At 39.6% G+C, this 17971-nt stretch overlaps 1 protein-coding gene across 2 annotated transcripts in view; it reads right to left on the reverse strand.

Moving 5' to 3' along the window:
• Positions 1-16982: 16982 nt before the first annotated feature.
• Positions 16983-17971, reverse strand: part of tbc1d19 (TBC1 domain family, member 19) — a 141044-nt gene continuing 140055 nt past the window's right edge. For both annotated transcript variants that reach the window (XM_043693542.1, XM_043693551.1), the window contains one exon: positions 16983-17339. In XM_043693542.1, the coding sequence (XP_043549477.1) occupies positions 17265-17339 (75 nt within the window). In that variant the 3' untranslated portion in view covers positions 16983-17264. The remainder of the gene's footprint in view (positions 17340-17971) is intronic.

Consider the following 17971-nt stretch of genomic DNA (forward strand, 5'->3'; position numbering starts at 1 on the left):
GAAAGACTGGTTCTATAAGCAACTCAATGCCACCTGCAACAACAGGATTTCAGGGAAGGAGGAAGCATGGAGCAGAAGGCATGGACCTCCTACCCTGGATATCGTGCCTGAGAAAAGTAAACGAGAACAGAGCTACTTGAGCTTTTCTGCTACCATTATTTTTCTGTAGCCAACATTTTGTTTCAGATTAAACCATGCCACAGGTAGATATTTTTCCTTATCAACCTGTTCAGAAATGACCTTATACACATCTGGAGCAAATAGGACTTGAACACCAGTCTCCTTGCCAGAGATAGGGACACTACCACTGTACCATAATAATGCTCATGCTACAAGGTATCTTTTTAAAAATATATATAGTTATTTATAATTTTTAACTGATTGAGAATTTTTAAAGTTATCATGAGGTATCCTGGTTTGAAATGTTGGTTCCACCCATATCTAACTATCAGCAAACATGACTCTGAATAGGATTCTAAACCCACACAGGAGATTCAAACCACATCCTGGTGTACAAAGGATTAGGATGTAATGCTTTAAGTTTTAACATTCAAAACAAGAACGATGTTTTTTTTAACAATATTGGCAATCTAGCATACCCAAATAGAAACAATCATCTTTGACTTGATTGTATGCATTCTCCCTTCCACACAGAGTGCACAACTGAAACAGAATATATCCCAGGCAACAGTTCCAATACCATTCTCTCTCCATATCTGGAACATAGAACAGTACAGCACAGGAATGAGCCCTTCCACCCACCATTCTGTGCTGAGCATGACATTATTCTAAACTAATCCTATCTGGCTGCACATGGTCCTATGGGAAGCAGGAGCAGTAAAATGCTGACTAGTTCAAGACTAACATGAAGTTGGATGGAATCTGTCACCGAAACCAAGTGATACACTTTTTAAAATTTTCCAGGAGATTCAAGAGAGAAAACTCTAAAAATGCTAAGAGTCACTTGAAATAAAGTCCAATAGATGGTATATCAATGCCACTTCATTTCTAATGGGTCTAAATGTTCCATTCTGAAAGAAAGGTTATGACAAAAATGTACCATCTGCTTGGAACCAGCTCTGCCCAAAGTCACTGTAGCTACAAAACTGCCAGTGGCCATCCATATGACTTTAACCTTCAAATCCTTTTGTTGCAGGGTCATTCTAGCAGCCAAGTGGCAGTGCACAGATGAATCAAACAGATGTCTGGGTTTTTTAGTGTACTACCACTGAAGTTACAGCAGTTAAGCATGAGCAGTTTGGAAGAAATAGCCTATGTCTGCTAATGTTGAACCTGTTGCCAATTAGTAAATATTTTGATATGTGTAGATGGCAAGTTGCAAGCAGCCAAACTGATTGGCTTTAAGCCCATGATTACAAACTTCAAGGAGTTAGGCAATACAATGCTTTAATCACACGCATACTATGCATGAAGTACCTCCTCAGTTTGATTAACTTTGTTCAATAGTTTGTTGCTGCAGCAATGCAGAAACAAAATGAACTACTACTAAAAAAAACAGTTTCTAAATATTTTCTTTCAATATTGCTTTTGTTGAGGCTATTACCTACAATTAAAAATATTACATGCTGATCCTCTGGTGAGCTATTCAAATGAATGGTAGAACACAGGTCTGCAATAGCTGCCATATAGCTGTAGAACGTGTTTATCCATATCAGTGCTCTCCTCCAAAAAAAATGAGATAATGGGGTCCAAATTACATACCATTTTTTGGCAGGAGGAAAGCAACTGAAGGATATAAACTGAAAAAGAGACAAAAAAAATTGTCAAAGTTGCAGATTCAATTATTTAGCCACTGAAAAAATATTAAGTTTATAGTTCACACTGCTCAATAAGTACAATGAGAAATTATTCAGTTCTACGGAAAATTGTAAGAAGATATGGAGCTCTCAAAGAGTTAAAGATAATGATTAGCATCAATTATTTTTAGTCCATTATTATTGTTACTGATCACTGGAAAACACCTGATGAAAGCTTTCTCTTGCGTGTCACAGCTGTCAGAAACAAACCAAACACAGTGAGAAGCCTTGCCTGGATTTAGGTGTGTAACTGGTCTCAACATAAATTGAACCTAATACTTTAAATTTGAATTCAGTCCATCCTATTTGCATTTCAATTGAAGTCAAACATAGCAAATCAAACATATACAATGGAACTTCACACTAGGTGGGATGTAGGGGGCGCTTCTGAATAAAAATCAAGCAGAATGTAAGAATGAGCTGCCTAAAAGTTATTGCCCCTTTTAGCGCACTGTCCACAATGTATTTCTTCCTTCTCTGTTATGCATGGTGTGGTAAACGCTGTACATTCAAAAATACTGTTGTTGAACTGGGTGTGCCATAATGATTTTCAAGTCTGTAGAATTTTTAGCCACTGGTATTTTTTCATAACATTTATATTTTCTTGTTCCATGGGTAAATAGAATCATTTATTTTTAACGATGGTAACCAACAAAAGCAAATATTGCTTTTTAAAAGCACAGTGGAAATATATTAATCAGCTCAGAAATAATAATTATTTGAACTGCGATTGAAGATTATACAATTCAAATGAAAACTATGAAATTAACTAGGGTTGAACAGGAATATTCTGTAGTTTTGGTCAATTATGTTTGGAGACCACATAGAAACTTTGTAGAAATTTCCTCATAAATTCTAAATATGGTACAGTCCATAACTAGACAGATTGGTTATGATACATGGAAAAGGTTCAATGGATAAGTAAATTGGAGTTCAAATACAGATTAGTCATGATAAGATTTGTTAATTCTGGTTCAATACATTTAATTAAATGAGATTTGATCAAACAGCATTGGATCACATGACACAGCTCGTGATGTTTAATCACATGACGTGCGAGTACTTGACATTTTCTCACTGTTTACAAATGTTATTCAAATAAACATTAGTAGGTTTCTCACTTCATTGAGCTCTGAGTAAAATATTTGAATTTTTGCTTCATTGAGAGTCAGCTAACTTAATGTATTAATACAATGAACAACACCAAAAAAACACAAATGTAGCAGCATTCACACCACAAAAGTGCCAGGCAATGACCATCACCAAGAAGAGACGATCTAACCATTGCTCCATGAATTTCAGACTGTCACTGAATTCCCCACCATCAACATTCTGAGGGGTAGTAGAGGGTGTGTGCTACTATTGACCAGAATCTAAACTGGACTTGCCGCATAAACACAGTGGCTACAAGAGTAGTTCAGAGACTAGGAATATTGTGGCGAGTAACCCACCTCCTGCTACCCAAAGCCTATCGACCATTTACAAGGCACAAATCAGGAGTGTGATAGAATGCTGCCCACTTGCATGGATAGTTACAGTGGGAGAAAGTGAGGACTGCAGATGCTGGAGATCAGAGTTGAGAGTGTGGTGCTGGAAAAGCACAGCAGGTCAGGCAGCATCCGATGAGCAGGAGAATCAATGTTTCGGGCATTACTGATGAAGAGCTCAAGCCCAAAACGTCAATTCTCCTTCTCCTCGGATGCTGCCTGACCTGTGCTTTTCCAGCACCACAGTCTGGTTGGGTACAGTCCCAACAACACTCAAGGAGCTTGAAGAATGGGACACCAAAGCTGCCCACTTGATTAGTGCCACATCCGCAAGTATCCCATTCCCTCCATCACCAATGCTCAGCAGCAGCAGTGTGTACCATCTACAAGATGCACTGCAGAAATTCACCAGAGATCCTTAGAGCGGACCTTACAAACCAAAACCACTTCCATCTAGAAGGACGGAGGCAGCAGATGCATGGAAATACCACCACCTGCAAGGTCCCCTCCAGGACACTCACCATCCTGACTTGAAAATATATCATCATTCCTTTACTGCCACTGGGTCAAATTCCTGGAATTCCCTCTCTGAGGGCATTGTGGGTCAACCAAAGCACATGGACTGCAGCAGTTCAAGAAGGCAGCTCACCAGCATTTATCTGCTCAAGGGCAGCTAGGGATGGGTAATAAATGTTGGCCAGCCAGTGACACCCATGTCCTCCAAGTAAATAAAAAAAATGCGATGTACAAATTAAACTGCATATGTTCCTACCCTGGAAATCATTTTATTATGATTGTTCCCCAACGTAGCCTGAAACTCATCAAATTTGTGGTTCTCTCTCTTCAGCGTTTTTTTTTGCAAATTTCAGGAATCTTAGGTTTAATAAGTACTGAAAGGCAATCATATGCAAGAAGAGTACAGTAAGTGGGTAAGAACTCACACTTTCTTGGGCCTTTTGGTACCATTCTTGTAGCTACTGAGTAAAGGAATGTCTATGCTTTATTCTAGATCAGTGGAGCTGGAAGAGCACAGCAATTCAGGCAGCATCCGAGGACAGGCAAAATCGACGTTTTGGGCAAAAGCCCTTCATCAGGAATAAAGGCAGAGAGCCTGAAGCGTGGAGAGATAAGCTAGAGGAGGGTGGAGGTGGGGAGAGAGTGGCATAGAGTACAATAGGTCAGTGGGGAAGGAGATGAAGGTGATAGGTCAGGGAGGAGAGGGTGGAGTGGATAGGTGGAAAAGGAGCTGGGCAGGTCGGACAAGTCCGGACAGGTCAGGGGATCGAGTTGCGGGAGGTTATGGTCTATGTGATGGTAAACATCGTCTGAAAATTGCATTTACAAAGTTTGAATAAATCTTCAAGATGGACATAGATTTTGTCATTTTTTTAAAATCAGTGCATCCAATGAGACAACTATTCTACCTGTTGTATACTGTCTCTCACTACACATCACATCAAAATTATAAATGACAGTCGTATTTGTAAAATTCTTCATCCTGGCCATTGGTTCAACACTCCAACTGTCTGAATAATTAAAATACTCATCTGCCCACTAAGTTCATTTTTTTCATCAAATATGTAAACAATGAGCTTGATCGCGATTTCAATCAAATCATTTTATTTCCAATCAAAACTTCCTCCCTCTTTTTAAGCAGCAAACCAACTGAAACTCTTGTATTTATCTAACTTTGCTGCTTCCTATATTGTTCTTTTATGAATGGTTGTCCTATCTAAGTTCAAATGATACTCTCCTCCATTTGGTGCAAACTTAGCTGCAGGTTTAGGCATCAGCAGGTTCCCAGCTACTTGAGCTATCAGTGACAACTCCAACTTGAGACCTTTTCTGATGAAGACAGAACTTCTTCTAGAGCACTTCTGTGTTTTGTCGTCTAAATAGTATTTCAGAAGACAAGTCATAGAGATGTACAGCACAGAAACAGACCCTTTGGTCCAACTCGCCCATGCTGACCAGATATTCCAACCCAATCTAGTCCCATCTGCCAGCACCCGGCCCATATCCCTCCAAACCCTTCCTATTCATATACCCATCCAGATGATTTTTAAATGTTGCAATTGTACCAGCCTCCACCACTTCCTCTGGCAGCTCATTCCACACACGTACCACCCTCTGCATGAAATAGTTGCCACTTAGGACCCTTTTATATCTTTTCCCTCTCACCCTAAACCTATGCACTCTAGTTCTGGACACTCCCAATTCAGGGAAAAGACCTTGTCTATTTACCCTATCCATGCCCCTCATGATTTTATAAACCTCTATGAGGTCACCCCTCAGCTCCAGGGAAAACAGCCTCAGCCTATTCAGCCTCTCCCTGTCACTCAAATCTTTTCTGAACCCTTTCAAGTCTCACAACATCCTTCTGATAGGAAGGAGACCAGATTTGCACGCAATATTCCAGAAATGGCCTAACCAATACCCCGTACAACCGCAACATGACTTCCCAACTCCTTTACTCAATGCACTGACCAATAAAAGCAAGCATACTAAATGCCTTCTTCACTATCATATCTATCTGCAACTCCACTTTCAAGGAGCTATGAACCTGCACTCCAAGGTCTCTTTGTTCAGCAACACTCCCTGGAACCTTACCATTAAGTGTATAAGTCCTGCCCTGATTTGCCTTTCCAAACTGCAGCACCTCGCATTTATCTAAATTAAGCTCCATCTGCCACTCCTCAGTCCACTGAGCCATCTGATCAAGATCCCGTTGTAATCTGAGGTAACCTTCTTCTGTCCACAACACCTCCAATTTTGGTGTCATCTGCAAACTTACTAACCATACCTCCTAAATAATGAAAAGTAGTGGATCCAACACCAAGCCTTGTAGCACTCCACTGGTCACAGACCTCCAGTCTGAAAAACAACCTTCCACCACTACCCTCTGTTTTTTAAAATCATTTGCTGAGATTGGTGTAAGTTTAAAAGTTCAATTATTGTAGAAGATATTAGAATGGATTCATGACATGCAAAGCAAGTCTTAAAAACTAAAACTGGCAGTGACCGAAGGCTGCAAGAAGAATTACTAGAATTTAATACAAATCCCTCACGTAAATATCAGCTGACGTGTGTTCCAAAGAACAGAAATTTCCAAAAAAGGTTTTTACAGAACTACAAATAAAATTGAACAAAACACACAAAACTCTAAAAAAAAGTTACGTTCAGCCAAAAATTAAAAGTGATGATGTGACAGTGTAGAAAGGTTGAGGTGGATTCCGAATAAAGATTTATAAAGACTAGAATTGAAAAAGGGGACTTTATTAAAATGTTAGTGTAATGACACAGATTTCATTTTAGATTGCTGTAGCTCAATGACACCCAAATGTCAACAATTTTGGATTTATTCAGACATTTTATTCCAAAAGTGAACGGTGTAATTTTATTAAAATGTATCCAGGAGTTGGAATCTCTTATCTCCATGTTGCAACGAAGCCACCATATCTATTCATGGCAGGATAAGGAGATTAAGATGGTTTCAACCTGTGAGTCTTACTTCGGTTGTGGGTAAAAGTTTTGGAAAAGGTTATAAGAGATAGGATTTATAATCATCTCGATAGGAATATATTGATTAGGGATAGTCAACACGGTTTTTGTGAAGGGTAGGTTGTGCCTCACAAACCTTATTTAATTATTTGAGGTGGCCAAATAGGTGGATGAGGGTAAAGCAGTTGATGTGGTGTATATGGATTTCAGTAAGGTGTTTGATAAGGTTCCTCACGGTAGACTACTGCACAAAATACAGAGGCATGGTATTGAGGATGATTTAGCGGTTTGGATCAGAAAATGGCGAGTGAAAGAAGACAGAGGGTGGTGGTTGATAGGAAATGTTCATGCTGGAGTTCAGTTTCTAGTGGTGTACCACAAGGATATGTTTTGGATCCATTACTGTTTGTTATTTTTATAAACAATCTGGATGAGGGTGGGTTAGTAAATAGTGCCTAAAGGATGCTTAGATTAGATTACTTACAGTGTGGAAACAGGCCCTTCGGCCCAACAAGTCCACACTGACCTGCAACCCATCCCCCTACGTTTACCCCTTCGCCTAACACTATGGGCAATTTAGCATGGCCAATTCACCTGACCTGCACATCTTTGGATTGTGGGAGGAAACCGGAGCGCCCGGAGGAAACCCACGGAGACACAGGGAGAATGTACAAACTCCACACAGTCAGTCGCCTGAGGCAGGAATTGAACCCAGGTCTCTGGCTCTTGAGGCACCGTGCCACCCACATATTGTAGGTTACAGGGGGACATAGATAAGATGCAGAGCTGGGTTGAGAGGTGGCAAATGGAGTTTAATGCAGAAAAGTGTGAGGTGATTCGCTTTGGAAGGAGTAACAGGAATGCAGAGTACTGGGCAAATGGTAAATTTCCTGGTAATGTAGATGAACAGAGAGATTTCGGTGTCCATGTACATAGATCCCTCAAAATTGCCACCCAGGTTGATAGAGCTGTTAAGAAGGCATACGCTGTGTTAGCTTTTTTTTAGTAGAGGGATTGTTTCGGAACCATGAGTTCATGCTGCAGCTGTACAAAACTCTGATGCAGCCACACTTGGAGTATTGCATACAGTTCTGGTTACCACATTATAGGAAGGATATGGAAGTTTTGGAAAATGTTCAGAGGAAATTGACTAGGATATTACCTGGTATGGAGGGAAGGTCTTACGAGGAAAGGTTGTGGGACTTGAGGCTGTTTTTGTTAGAGAGAAGGTTGAGAGATGACTTAATTGAGACATATAAGATAACCAGAGAGTTAGATTGGGTGGACAGTGAGAGCCTTTTTCCTCGGATTGTGATGGCATAGCTTCAAATTGAAGGGTGATAGATATAGGACAGATGTCAGAGGTAGTTTCTTTACTCAGAGAATAGTAGGGGCATGGAACACACTGCCTGCAACAGTTGTAGACTTGCCAACTTTGCAGGCATTTAAATGGTCATTGGATAGGCATTTGGATGAGAATAGAATAGTGTCGGTTAGATGGGCTTCAGATTGGTTTCACAGGGTGGTGTAACATCGAGGGCTGAAGGGCTTGTACTGCACTGTAATGTTTTATGTTAAGGTTAATTGGCAACTCCATTGGCCAACATTGGGACAGAGCAGATATTAGAGGTTCAATTATCTTGCATGGTAACAAAAAAACCAAAGATATGTGTTTAAAATCAATGAGAGAAGCTACTCATCCAGTGATGGATATTGAATAAAAACAAAATAATATAAATGTTAGAAATCTGGACCAATCACAGAAAACACTAGAGAAACTCAACAGGTGTGGTAGCGTCTGTGGGGACAGAACGAGAGTTAATGTTTAAAGTTGGTATAATACTTCCTCAGAACATTCCACAAACATTTTCTCTGAACATCCTCTCTCTACAGATGCTGCCAGACCTGCTGATGTTCTCCTGGATATTGGAGAAGGCTGAGGAGTCAAGAGAGGCACAGTTAGAAAGATGTGCTTATTGTCAGTGTACATATGGAAGTGTATGGTGCATTTGCAGCCAATATCACTGAGGGACAGCATGTAGATAAACACCAATTGTCTCTCTTTAATGCCTTATGGTCTGGTAGATTATGGCGTCTTTACCTTACTATCATAAATCTAGATATTGGATGGGAAACATAAACCCTTAGTCACAATATACTGGCTGCTTAGGGGAGAATCTGGTGATCTGAACATAATGGACTTTCTGAGTCAGATCTCCTAACACAAACCTTTTAAAGTAGGGCAACAAGTATACCTGCAGAAGCCACACTAATGGACCTGCAAGGATTTTGAAAATCTAAACATCTATATGTATAGGAATTCTCTATTTTCAAGGAAAGCAAGATCCTTTTATATGTGAAAATTGGTGCAAATGGTTCCTGGGTCAAAATCCCTACCCAACAGCACTGAGGGAGTATGTTCAGCTCGCCATCACTTAACTGAAGTGCAACAGTAGATGGTGAGTCTTGACAGTCTTGCCTGCAATGCCACATGACTTGATGTATTTTTTAAATAAATTCAACCTCTTTTTTTAAATAAGAGTTTGCTCCTTGATTGGCCTAAAACCACGAGGAGTGGGACAGCCTTCGTCTTCCAGCTTGGAAGTTTTAACATGCCCAGTATCAGCCTTAGTTGAACTTAGCTGTATATGCTCAGGTTGAATCATCAGTAATATGAGGACTGGGTTAAAGGAGCTCATGGATCAAACACAGATTACAAGTTGGATGTCCAATTCCCCATTAAATCGCCTTCAATACAATGATAATAATTTCCATTTGCCTGTGAAGATTGAAAGGCTGTGAAGTCAGGATAATAACCCCATTTTGAAACTGTTTCTTATAAACAATGATGTAAAAGCTGTGATGAGCAGAATCCATATGACATACAACCATCTTTGATAGCAAATTCAGAGAAACATCCATTGTAAATGAACTGTTCATGGCTTGTAGTGATGACATGACATTGGAATGTTCCAAAAAAACAGAAGTTTATGATTTCTACATGAATTTGCTTCAGTATCAGATTTCTTCAATTCTTATGACTGACCAAATAATCAAACTTATAATTTTCACTGGACTATACCCTGTCAGTTTGAGATTTTAAATAAAGGGGCTGCTACACTGAGTGAGATGATTGGGTTAGACAGTCATGTGTGACAATTTAGTTTTGTTAACTAACTATTTAGTGTAGCTTAACTAAAGGAATATTTATATATTTGGAAAGCTGCCTCACCACATTTGTTACCAGCATGTTAACCTCTTGAGAACACGAGGACACCAAGAAACCTTTGTAACACAGCATTTTGCAATCTCAGACCAATAAAATATTTTACTTTGCTATTCTTCTTAATGAAGTCATCAACCTCACATTTTCTCATATTATACTCTATTTGCCATTTATCTTTGCACATTACTTCACCTATTCAAATATATATTCATATATTTGCAAATTCTTCCCAAAACGTGGCTTCATATGACATATTTTGTGACATTAACAAATTTAGTTACGAGAATCGTCTGGCTCTTCATCAAAGTCATTAAGTTCAATCATAAATATTTGAACCTCAAGGACTGGTCACTATGGCTCTCTGGTTTGTCAACTTGAAAGTGACCCACTTTTCCTGACTGTATTTTCTAATAGTTAACCAATACCTATCCACAGTAATGTATCACAGCCAACAGCATGAGCTCTTAGTTGTGGAGTAACATTTTATGTGATATGTTATCAAATGTCTTTTGGAAATCTAAGTATACTACACCTACTGGAAACCCTCAACCTCCCTGTCTGATACACTCATAACACAGACCAGGTATTTGTACTGAACAAGAACTCTATTTATTTTAAATAGGTTGATTCTTATCACAGGAAACAATTATGAGCAGTCAGAGTCATACAGCATGGAAACAAACTCTTCGACCCAACTCGTCTATGCTGACCAAGTTTCCCAAACTAAACTAGTCCCATTTGCCCATGTTTGGTCCATATTCCTCTAAAGCTTTCCTACTTGTGTTCATGTCCAAATGTTTTTTAAATGTTATGACTGTATTTGCATCTACCAATTCCTCTGGCAGTTCATTCCACACACGAACCACCCTGTGTGCAAAAATTGCCCCTTGGGTCCCTTTTAAATCTTTCCCCTCTCACTTAAACCTTGAATTCCCTAGCTGAGGGAAACATCCTTTGCTATTCACCTTATCTACGCCCCTCACGATTTTATACACCTCTATAAGATCACCCTCAACTACCTATGCTCCAGTGTAAAAAGGTCCCATCCTATGCAGCCTCTCCCTGTAACCCAAATCCTCCAGTCCCAGTAACATCCTTGTCAATCTTTTCAGCATCCTTTCCAATTTAGTAATACCCTTCCTGTAGCAAGGCTACTGGAATTATACACAGTACTCCAAACATGGTCTCACCAATGCACTGTACAGTCACAACATGACATGCCAACTTCTGTACTCAATGCTCTGACCAATGAAGGCAAGCATGCCAAACATCTTCTTCACCATCCTGGCTCCCTGTGATGCCACTTTCAAGGAACCATGTACCTTAACCCCTAGTATCTGTTAACTATTAGTTAAAACTTGAAATCCTTTCTAAAACACCCATGCACAGATGTATGGACAGACAATTCAGCTGCTCAAAAGCCAGGGAGGTGTCGCCAGGATGACAATCTTTGGATCCACAACTCCGTAAACTAATCAGTGATTTGTTGCCGGCTGAATCTCACTTTGTACATACTCCCTGGTGCCTGCCATCTCTTCTTACATCGTCACCTGCTGACTCCCAATGATCAAAGCAGCAGTGTAAACTCAACTCACAATGAATTTCAGTAACTTGTTCTTTTCAAAACACAGCAAGTCATAGCTCAGTCCTTTGCTGTTCTTTTTGATCAAAAATAAAGTAAAATTTAAAAAACTGCAGTCTCTGTATTCTGAAATATTATGTGAAATGTTACCACAGTGTCGCTATTTCAGCCTGCTCGGTTGCCCTTATTTATGCTTAAAATACTAACCTTCCATCCAATGTTATCCCTTTTTGATGTAACATTCAAATATATGTGGTCACTGCTACCTGAGGATGCCTTAATTCTGTTGTCAGTAATTAATCTTGTTACATTACATAATACCAAGTCTGCTCATTGGTCAGTTTCAAAATACGCTGCTCTAAGAAACTGTCTCTAAGGCATTCTATCAATGTCTCATCCAGGCTGCAATAGAAATCTGATATTCCTAGTTTATACACAAATTAAAGTACCCATCTTTATTCTGGTCCCTGCATTATTGCAGTCCCTCCATTACATGCAGCAATATTCCTTGTAAACTTTTGTCCAAAATTGTGCTTACTGTTTGGAAGCGAGTGGCCTAGGGTTTGTAGACTGGTCCCATTAGAACTTCTTTCCTCTACTAGCCTTCACTTTCACACTGATTTCCTGAATCAAGGTCATCTCTATTTCTTAGGCAAAAGTAGAAATTGCTGGAAAAGCTCAACAGGTCTGACAGCATCTGTAGAGAGAAATCAGAGTTAATGTTTCAGCTCGAGCGACCACTCCTCAGACCTTGTTCCGAATCCTGCCTTCTGAATCTTCTTACCTGCCGACTCACAATCGTACATTCCTGTCCCTGAACAATGACCAAATCATAAGTGCCGTGACTGCCTCCAGGTGTAACAAATCAAGATAACTATCTGTACCCCCCGATGTGTCATAGTATCTGTAAACTGACAGTCAAAGCTGTTTGAACTTCAAACATTAATTGCACATGTGTTTACCCTGGATTGTAATATTCCTGAGTACTGCAGCTTCGACACTTCAGCTAACAGTCAGATTGAGGAGTTTTTAATTATTTAATGATACCATATTTACTTATATTTTGTATATTTTATTATCTCTACCACCAGTTTGAACGCCATGTTGAAAATTAAGAATAAGACTTTGACCATTTATCAGCGATTGACCAGTTAGCTCCTTTCTCAATTGTCTAGCAAGAACCAATCCCAATCAGCTCCAATGAATCTCGCCAAACAATACTATTACAAAAACTCCTATACAACATTGCAGACACACGAAAGCATAACTTTTCATTTGCCTCGCCTTTCATTCTTTCCAATGACCTCTTGCAAGTTGAAATGTCTAATCCGTATGTTTACAAATTATGTTATATGCACAACAGAAAGTTTATTAAATGACCTGGTACAAGTACCTCAAAATATATAACGAATCCAGGAGCAATTGTAATTAATGTGTGGGAACATTAAAGGGAAATTGTACACTTATAATTCAGTGAAATATCTTCCTAGGTTCTCAGGCCCAGTGTTAATATGTCCTTTAAAGGACTAGGAATAAGAATTAGTTTGAATCTCCCTTTCTGAATGACCTACAAATAATTGGATTATGGGTAATCCAAGATGGAGGATGGGAAAAATTTCTGGCTGTAACAGCTGCTTCTTTTTTGAGGTATTTTAGGAGCTGGAGGTGATTTCCTCGAATTCAAGGAGCAGCAATGACTGTTTTATATGCTGTTGCATTGTTTTGGAACTTTGGAAAAAAAAGTCAAAACAACAGCAATATTAAAAGGGAGAAGAGCAGACAAAGGAAGCACATGGTGAGGTCATTGCAGAAGAGACAGAGAATGAACCTGCACAGTTACTGCCTTTGCTGTTTTGAATCCATGTATCGCTGGACATCGGAGTGCATCTGGCAAAACATTGAAATTCACAACTCATCTTGGAGGAACTGTTGGGCATAGTTCACAGCACAGAATCAGATTAGTTAATTGTTTTTTAGGTGTGGCCTACAGAGAATCGGCAGTAGTGAGTAGAGTGGGTTCTTTCTTGATTATGTGTTTTTGGAGATATGTCTCTTCATTAAACTTAAAATATAAGCCATAACTATTAATTTAACCTGGAGCAGTGTTTGTAGAGGAATAAGACGGTGTTATTTTCTGGGTCTGTAGATTGTGAAGGAGCAAAAATGACCTTTAATAGAGTGATATGTACTTGTCAGATGTGCGAGTTTAAAGAGAGTTTAAGGGTTACTGTGAATTATATCTGCCATAAATGCTGTTGGCTGTTAATCTTATTAGATCAAATGGATCGGTTGGAGAGGCAGTTAGAAGCAATGAGGAACTGATTGTGATGGATGGCAGTTATAGGAAGGGGGGAAAGTCTCAGATACAGTCACATAGATGGGTTAACTCCAGGAAAGGTAAGAGAGATAGGCAGCTCGTGCAGGAGTCTTTTATGGATATACCCATTTCAAACAGGTATGCTGTTTTGCAAAATGTATGGGGCGATGAATTCTCAGGGGAACGTAGCACATACAGCCAAGTTTCTGGTATGGATTCTGGTTCTAATGCAACGAGGGGTACATCAGTTTCCAAGAGATCAATTGTGTTAGCCGATTCTCTAGTCCGAGGTACAGACAGACGTTTCTGTGGCCAGCAGCGAAAAATCAGAATGGTGTGTTGCTTCCCTGATGCCAGGATCAAGGATGTCTCAGAGAGGGTGCAGAATGTTCTCATGGGGGAGAGGTCATTGTCCACATTGGAACCAACGACATAGGAAGGGAAAAGGGTCAGATTCTGAAGGGAGATTACAGAGTTAGGCAGGAGTTTAAAAAGGAGGTCCTCGAGAGTAGTAATATCTGGATTACTCCCGGAGCTACGAGCTGGTGAGGGCAGGAATAGGAGGATAGAGTAGATGAATGCATGGCTGAGGAGCTGGTTTATGGGAGAAGGATTCACATTTTTGGATCATTGGAATCTCTTTTGAGGTAGAAGTGACCCGTACAAGAAGGACGGATTGCATCTAAATTGGAAGGGGACTAATGTACTGGCAGGGAAATTTGTGAGAGCTGCTCGGGAGAATTTAAACTAGTAAGGTGGGGGGGTTGGGACCCAGGGAGATAGTGAGGAAAGAGATCAATCTGAGACTGATAGAGTTGAGAACAGAAGTGAGTCAAACAGTCAGGGCAGGCAGGGACAAGGTAGGACTAATAAATTAAACTGCATTTATTTCAATGCCAGGGGCCTAACAGAGAAGACAGGTTAACTCAGGGCATGGTTAGGAACATGGGACTGGGATATCATAGCAATTACAGAAACATGGCTCAGGGAAGGGCAGGACTGGCAGCTTAATATTCCAGGATACAAATGCTATGGGAAGGATAGAAAGGGAGACGAGAGGAGGAGTGGCATTTTTGATAAGGGATAGCATTACAGCTGTGCTGAGGGAGGATATTCCCGGAAATACATCCAGGGAAGTTATTTGGGTGGAACTGAGAAATAAGAAAGGGATGATAACCTTATTGGAACTGAGAAATAACAAAGGGATGATAACCTTATTGGGTGTATTACAGACCCCCTAATAGTCAGAGGGAAATTGAGAAACAAACTTGTAAGGAGATCTCAGCTATCTGTAAGAATAATAGGGTGGTTATGGTTGGGGATTTTAACTTTCCATAGACTGGGACTGCCATAGTGTTAAGGGTTTCGATGGAGAGGAATTTGTTAAGTGTGTACAAGACAATTTTCTGATTCAGTATGTGGATGTACCTACTAGAGAAGGTGCAAAACTTGGCTTACTCTTGGGAAATAAGGCAGGGCAGGTGACTGAGGTGTCAGTGGGGGAGCACTGTGGGGCTAGCGACCATAGTTCTATAAGATTTAAAATAATGATGGAAAATTAGATTAGATTAGATTAGATTAGATTACAGTGTGGAAACAGGCCCTTCGGCCCAACAAGTCCACACCGACCCGCCGAAGCGCAAACCACCCATACCCCTTACCTAATACTACAGGCAATTTAGCATGGCCAATTCACCTGACCTGCACATCTTTGGGCTGTGGGAGGAAACCGGAGCACCCGGAGGAAACCCACGCAGACACTGGGAGAACGTGCAAACTCCACACAGCCAGTCGCCTGAAGCGGGAATTGAACCCAGGTCTCTGGCGCTGTGAGGCAGCAGTGCTAACCACTGTGCCGCCGTGCCGCCCGAAAAGGATAGACCAGATCTAAAAGTTGAAGTTCTAAATTGGAGAAAGGCCAATTTTGACGGTATTAGGCAAGAACTTTCAAAAGCTGATTGGGAGCTGATGTTCGCAGGTAAAGGGATGGCTAGAAAATGGGAAGCCTTCAGAAATGAGATAACGAGAATCCAGAGAAAGTAAATTCTTGTTAGGGTGAAAGGAAAGGCTGGTAGGTATAGGGAATGCTGAATGACTAAAGAAATTGAGGGTTTGGTTAAGGAAAAGAAGCATATTTAAGGTATAGACAGGATAGATCAAGTGAATCCTTAGAAGAGTATAAAGGAAGGAGGAGCATACTTAAAAGGGAAATCAGGAAGGCAAAATGGGGACATGAGATAGCTTTGGCAAATAGAATTAAGGAGAATCCAAAGAGTTTTTACAAATACATTAAGGACAAAAGGGTAACTAGGGAGAGAATAGGGCCGGTAATCCAAATCTTAAACTAACAAGTTAACAACTAACAGTCATGTCATGAGCACCAGATCACAATTGTTTTGAATAAGAAGTGTTCAGCCAACATCCCCAACAGTTGAACAGTGCCATCATTTCAGTCCAGTGTCATCAACATTCTTGATGATCTCCATGAACTAGAAACTTATATATGTCAGCCACCAGCAACCTGGCTGCTCGAGCACAGCAGAGAGTGGCTGATGACTTTGGCTCACTTCCCAAATCCCAGTTGTCTTGAAGAGGTATATGAACATAACGAAAAATGTTTGAATTTGGTATCTAAAGGGGTACTTGTGTTTTGTTTTTCATGTGTAAATATATTTTAAAAATTCATATAAGAAACAATTTTAAAAAGTATCATTTTTCAATTATAGAATCCAAGGGTATTACAGCTATTCTCTTTTAAATAAAACAGCTTTGGAAATGCACATTTGTAAAACATGCCAATTCTTTTCAAACATTAAATTGCTTCCATGTTTGGCTTTAGTCACATAAAAGAATAAATATGAATTGCATTTTAAGACATTATTTGTTTAGCAACACAGAATGATCAATTATAAAAGGAACTAACCCTATGAAATAGCAAGAGTGCATAACAGCGCACTCAGCACTGTACCCTTGTAAATGTTAATTAATATAAATACTTTCTGTTCCAAACTATCATCTCATATACATTTTTAAAAAGAAACTAAAAAATGAGTTTCAATTCAATTTATTTATTACAAGCAAGTGTTATTATTAATTACACACCAGCTAAGTCTGTTGCTGTGTCAAGCTATACAAGGGGTCATCATCCATGACTTTGATCATCATTAATTTCAACTTTTCAATTTAAATTGAAGGCAGGTCCATGATCCACATGCATATATTTTCTTTCATTTTCTCATGTAGGCACCAAGTGGCTCATCATCGTACTGTTATGATATGGTAAAGAACTGACAAGATGATTGTATATAGACTTCTGATCGTTGTAAGTAATAGTTCAACTGGAAGTTGCAAATAGGAAAAGCTGTAGAAGAGGCATGACCTTCAATGTAGAAAGATCAGCTAGTACAGCCTGTAAAAGGAACAAAAATGTTGATTTAATTTACCAAACAGCAAAACACCAAAATACTAAGCTCTACTTGTACCAAGTTTGTAGGTACCATTACTACTGCCTATTACTACTATTAGAAAACAGTATCAGAAATTAGATAATTAATAGATTTTAGCATTTTAATGTTAGTTTCGTGGCCTTGTACACAAGGCAAAACAGCTATTAATATTAAAATTGCTACACAAAATGAAAATCTTAAAATAGAAAATTTTGAAATGCCCAGCAGGTGTGCCAACATCTGATAAGAAAAAAAAAAGAATATTTAGATCTGTAACCTTTCATCAGACCAGGTTATTTTGCTTCTCTAAGAAAATATAAATTTGTGTTAAACCTTCAAGGTGAAGCCAATGGCTAGCAAACTGATCAATTAGATGTTCTGCTCCTTATATTCCTTAACTCTGAAATTCCTCTGGAAGATTTCTGAGGATATACTTAGACTTGGGGTAGAACCTAATGAATAACAGAAAAGCAATAACAGTTGGTGATTCAATCATTGGGGAACAGCTGATGTTCCTGTGGTCACAGCCATGACTTCAGAATGATTTGTTGTCACCCTGGTGCCAGGGTCAAGGATGTCAATGAGCAGCTGCCCA

The sequence above is a fragment of the Chiloscyllium plagiosum genome, chromosome 1 (assembly GCF_004010195.1).
Source record: "Chiloscyllium plagiosum isolate BGI_BamShark_2017 chromosome 1, ASM401019v2, whole genome shotgun sequence".
Classification (NCBI taxonomy): Eukaryota; Metazoa; Chordata; class Chondrichthyes; order Orectolobiformes; family Hemiscylliidae; genus Chiloscyllium; species Chiloscyllium plagiosum.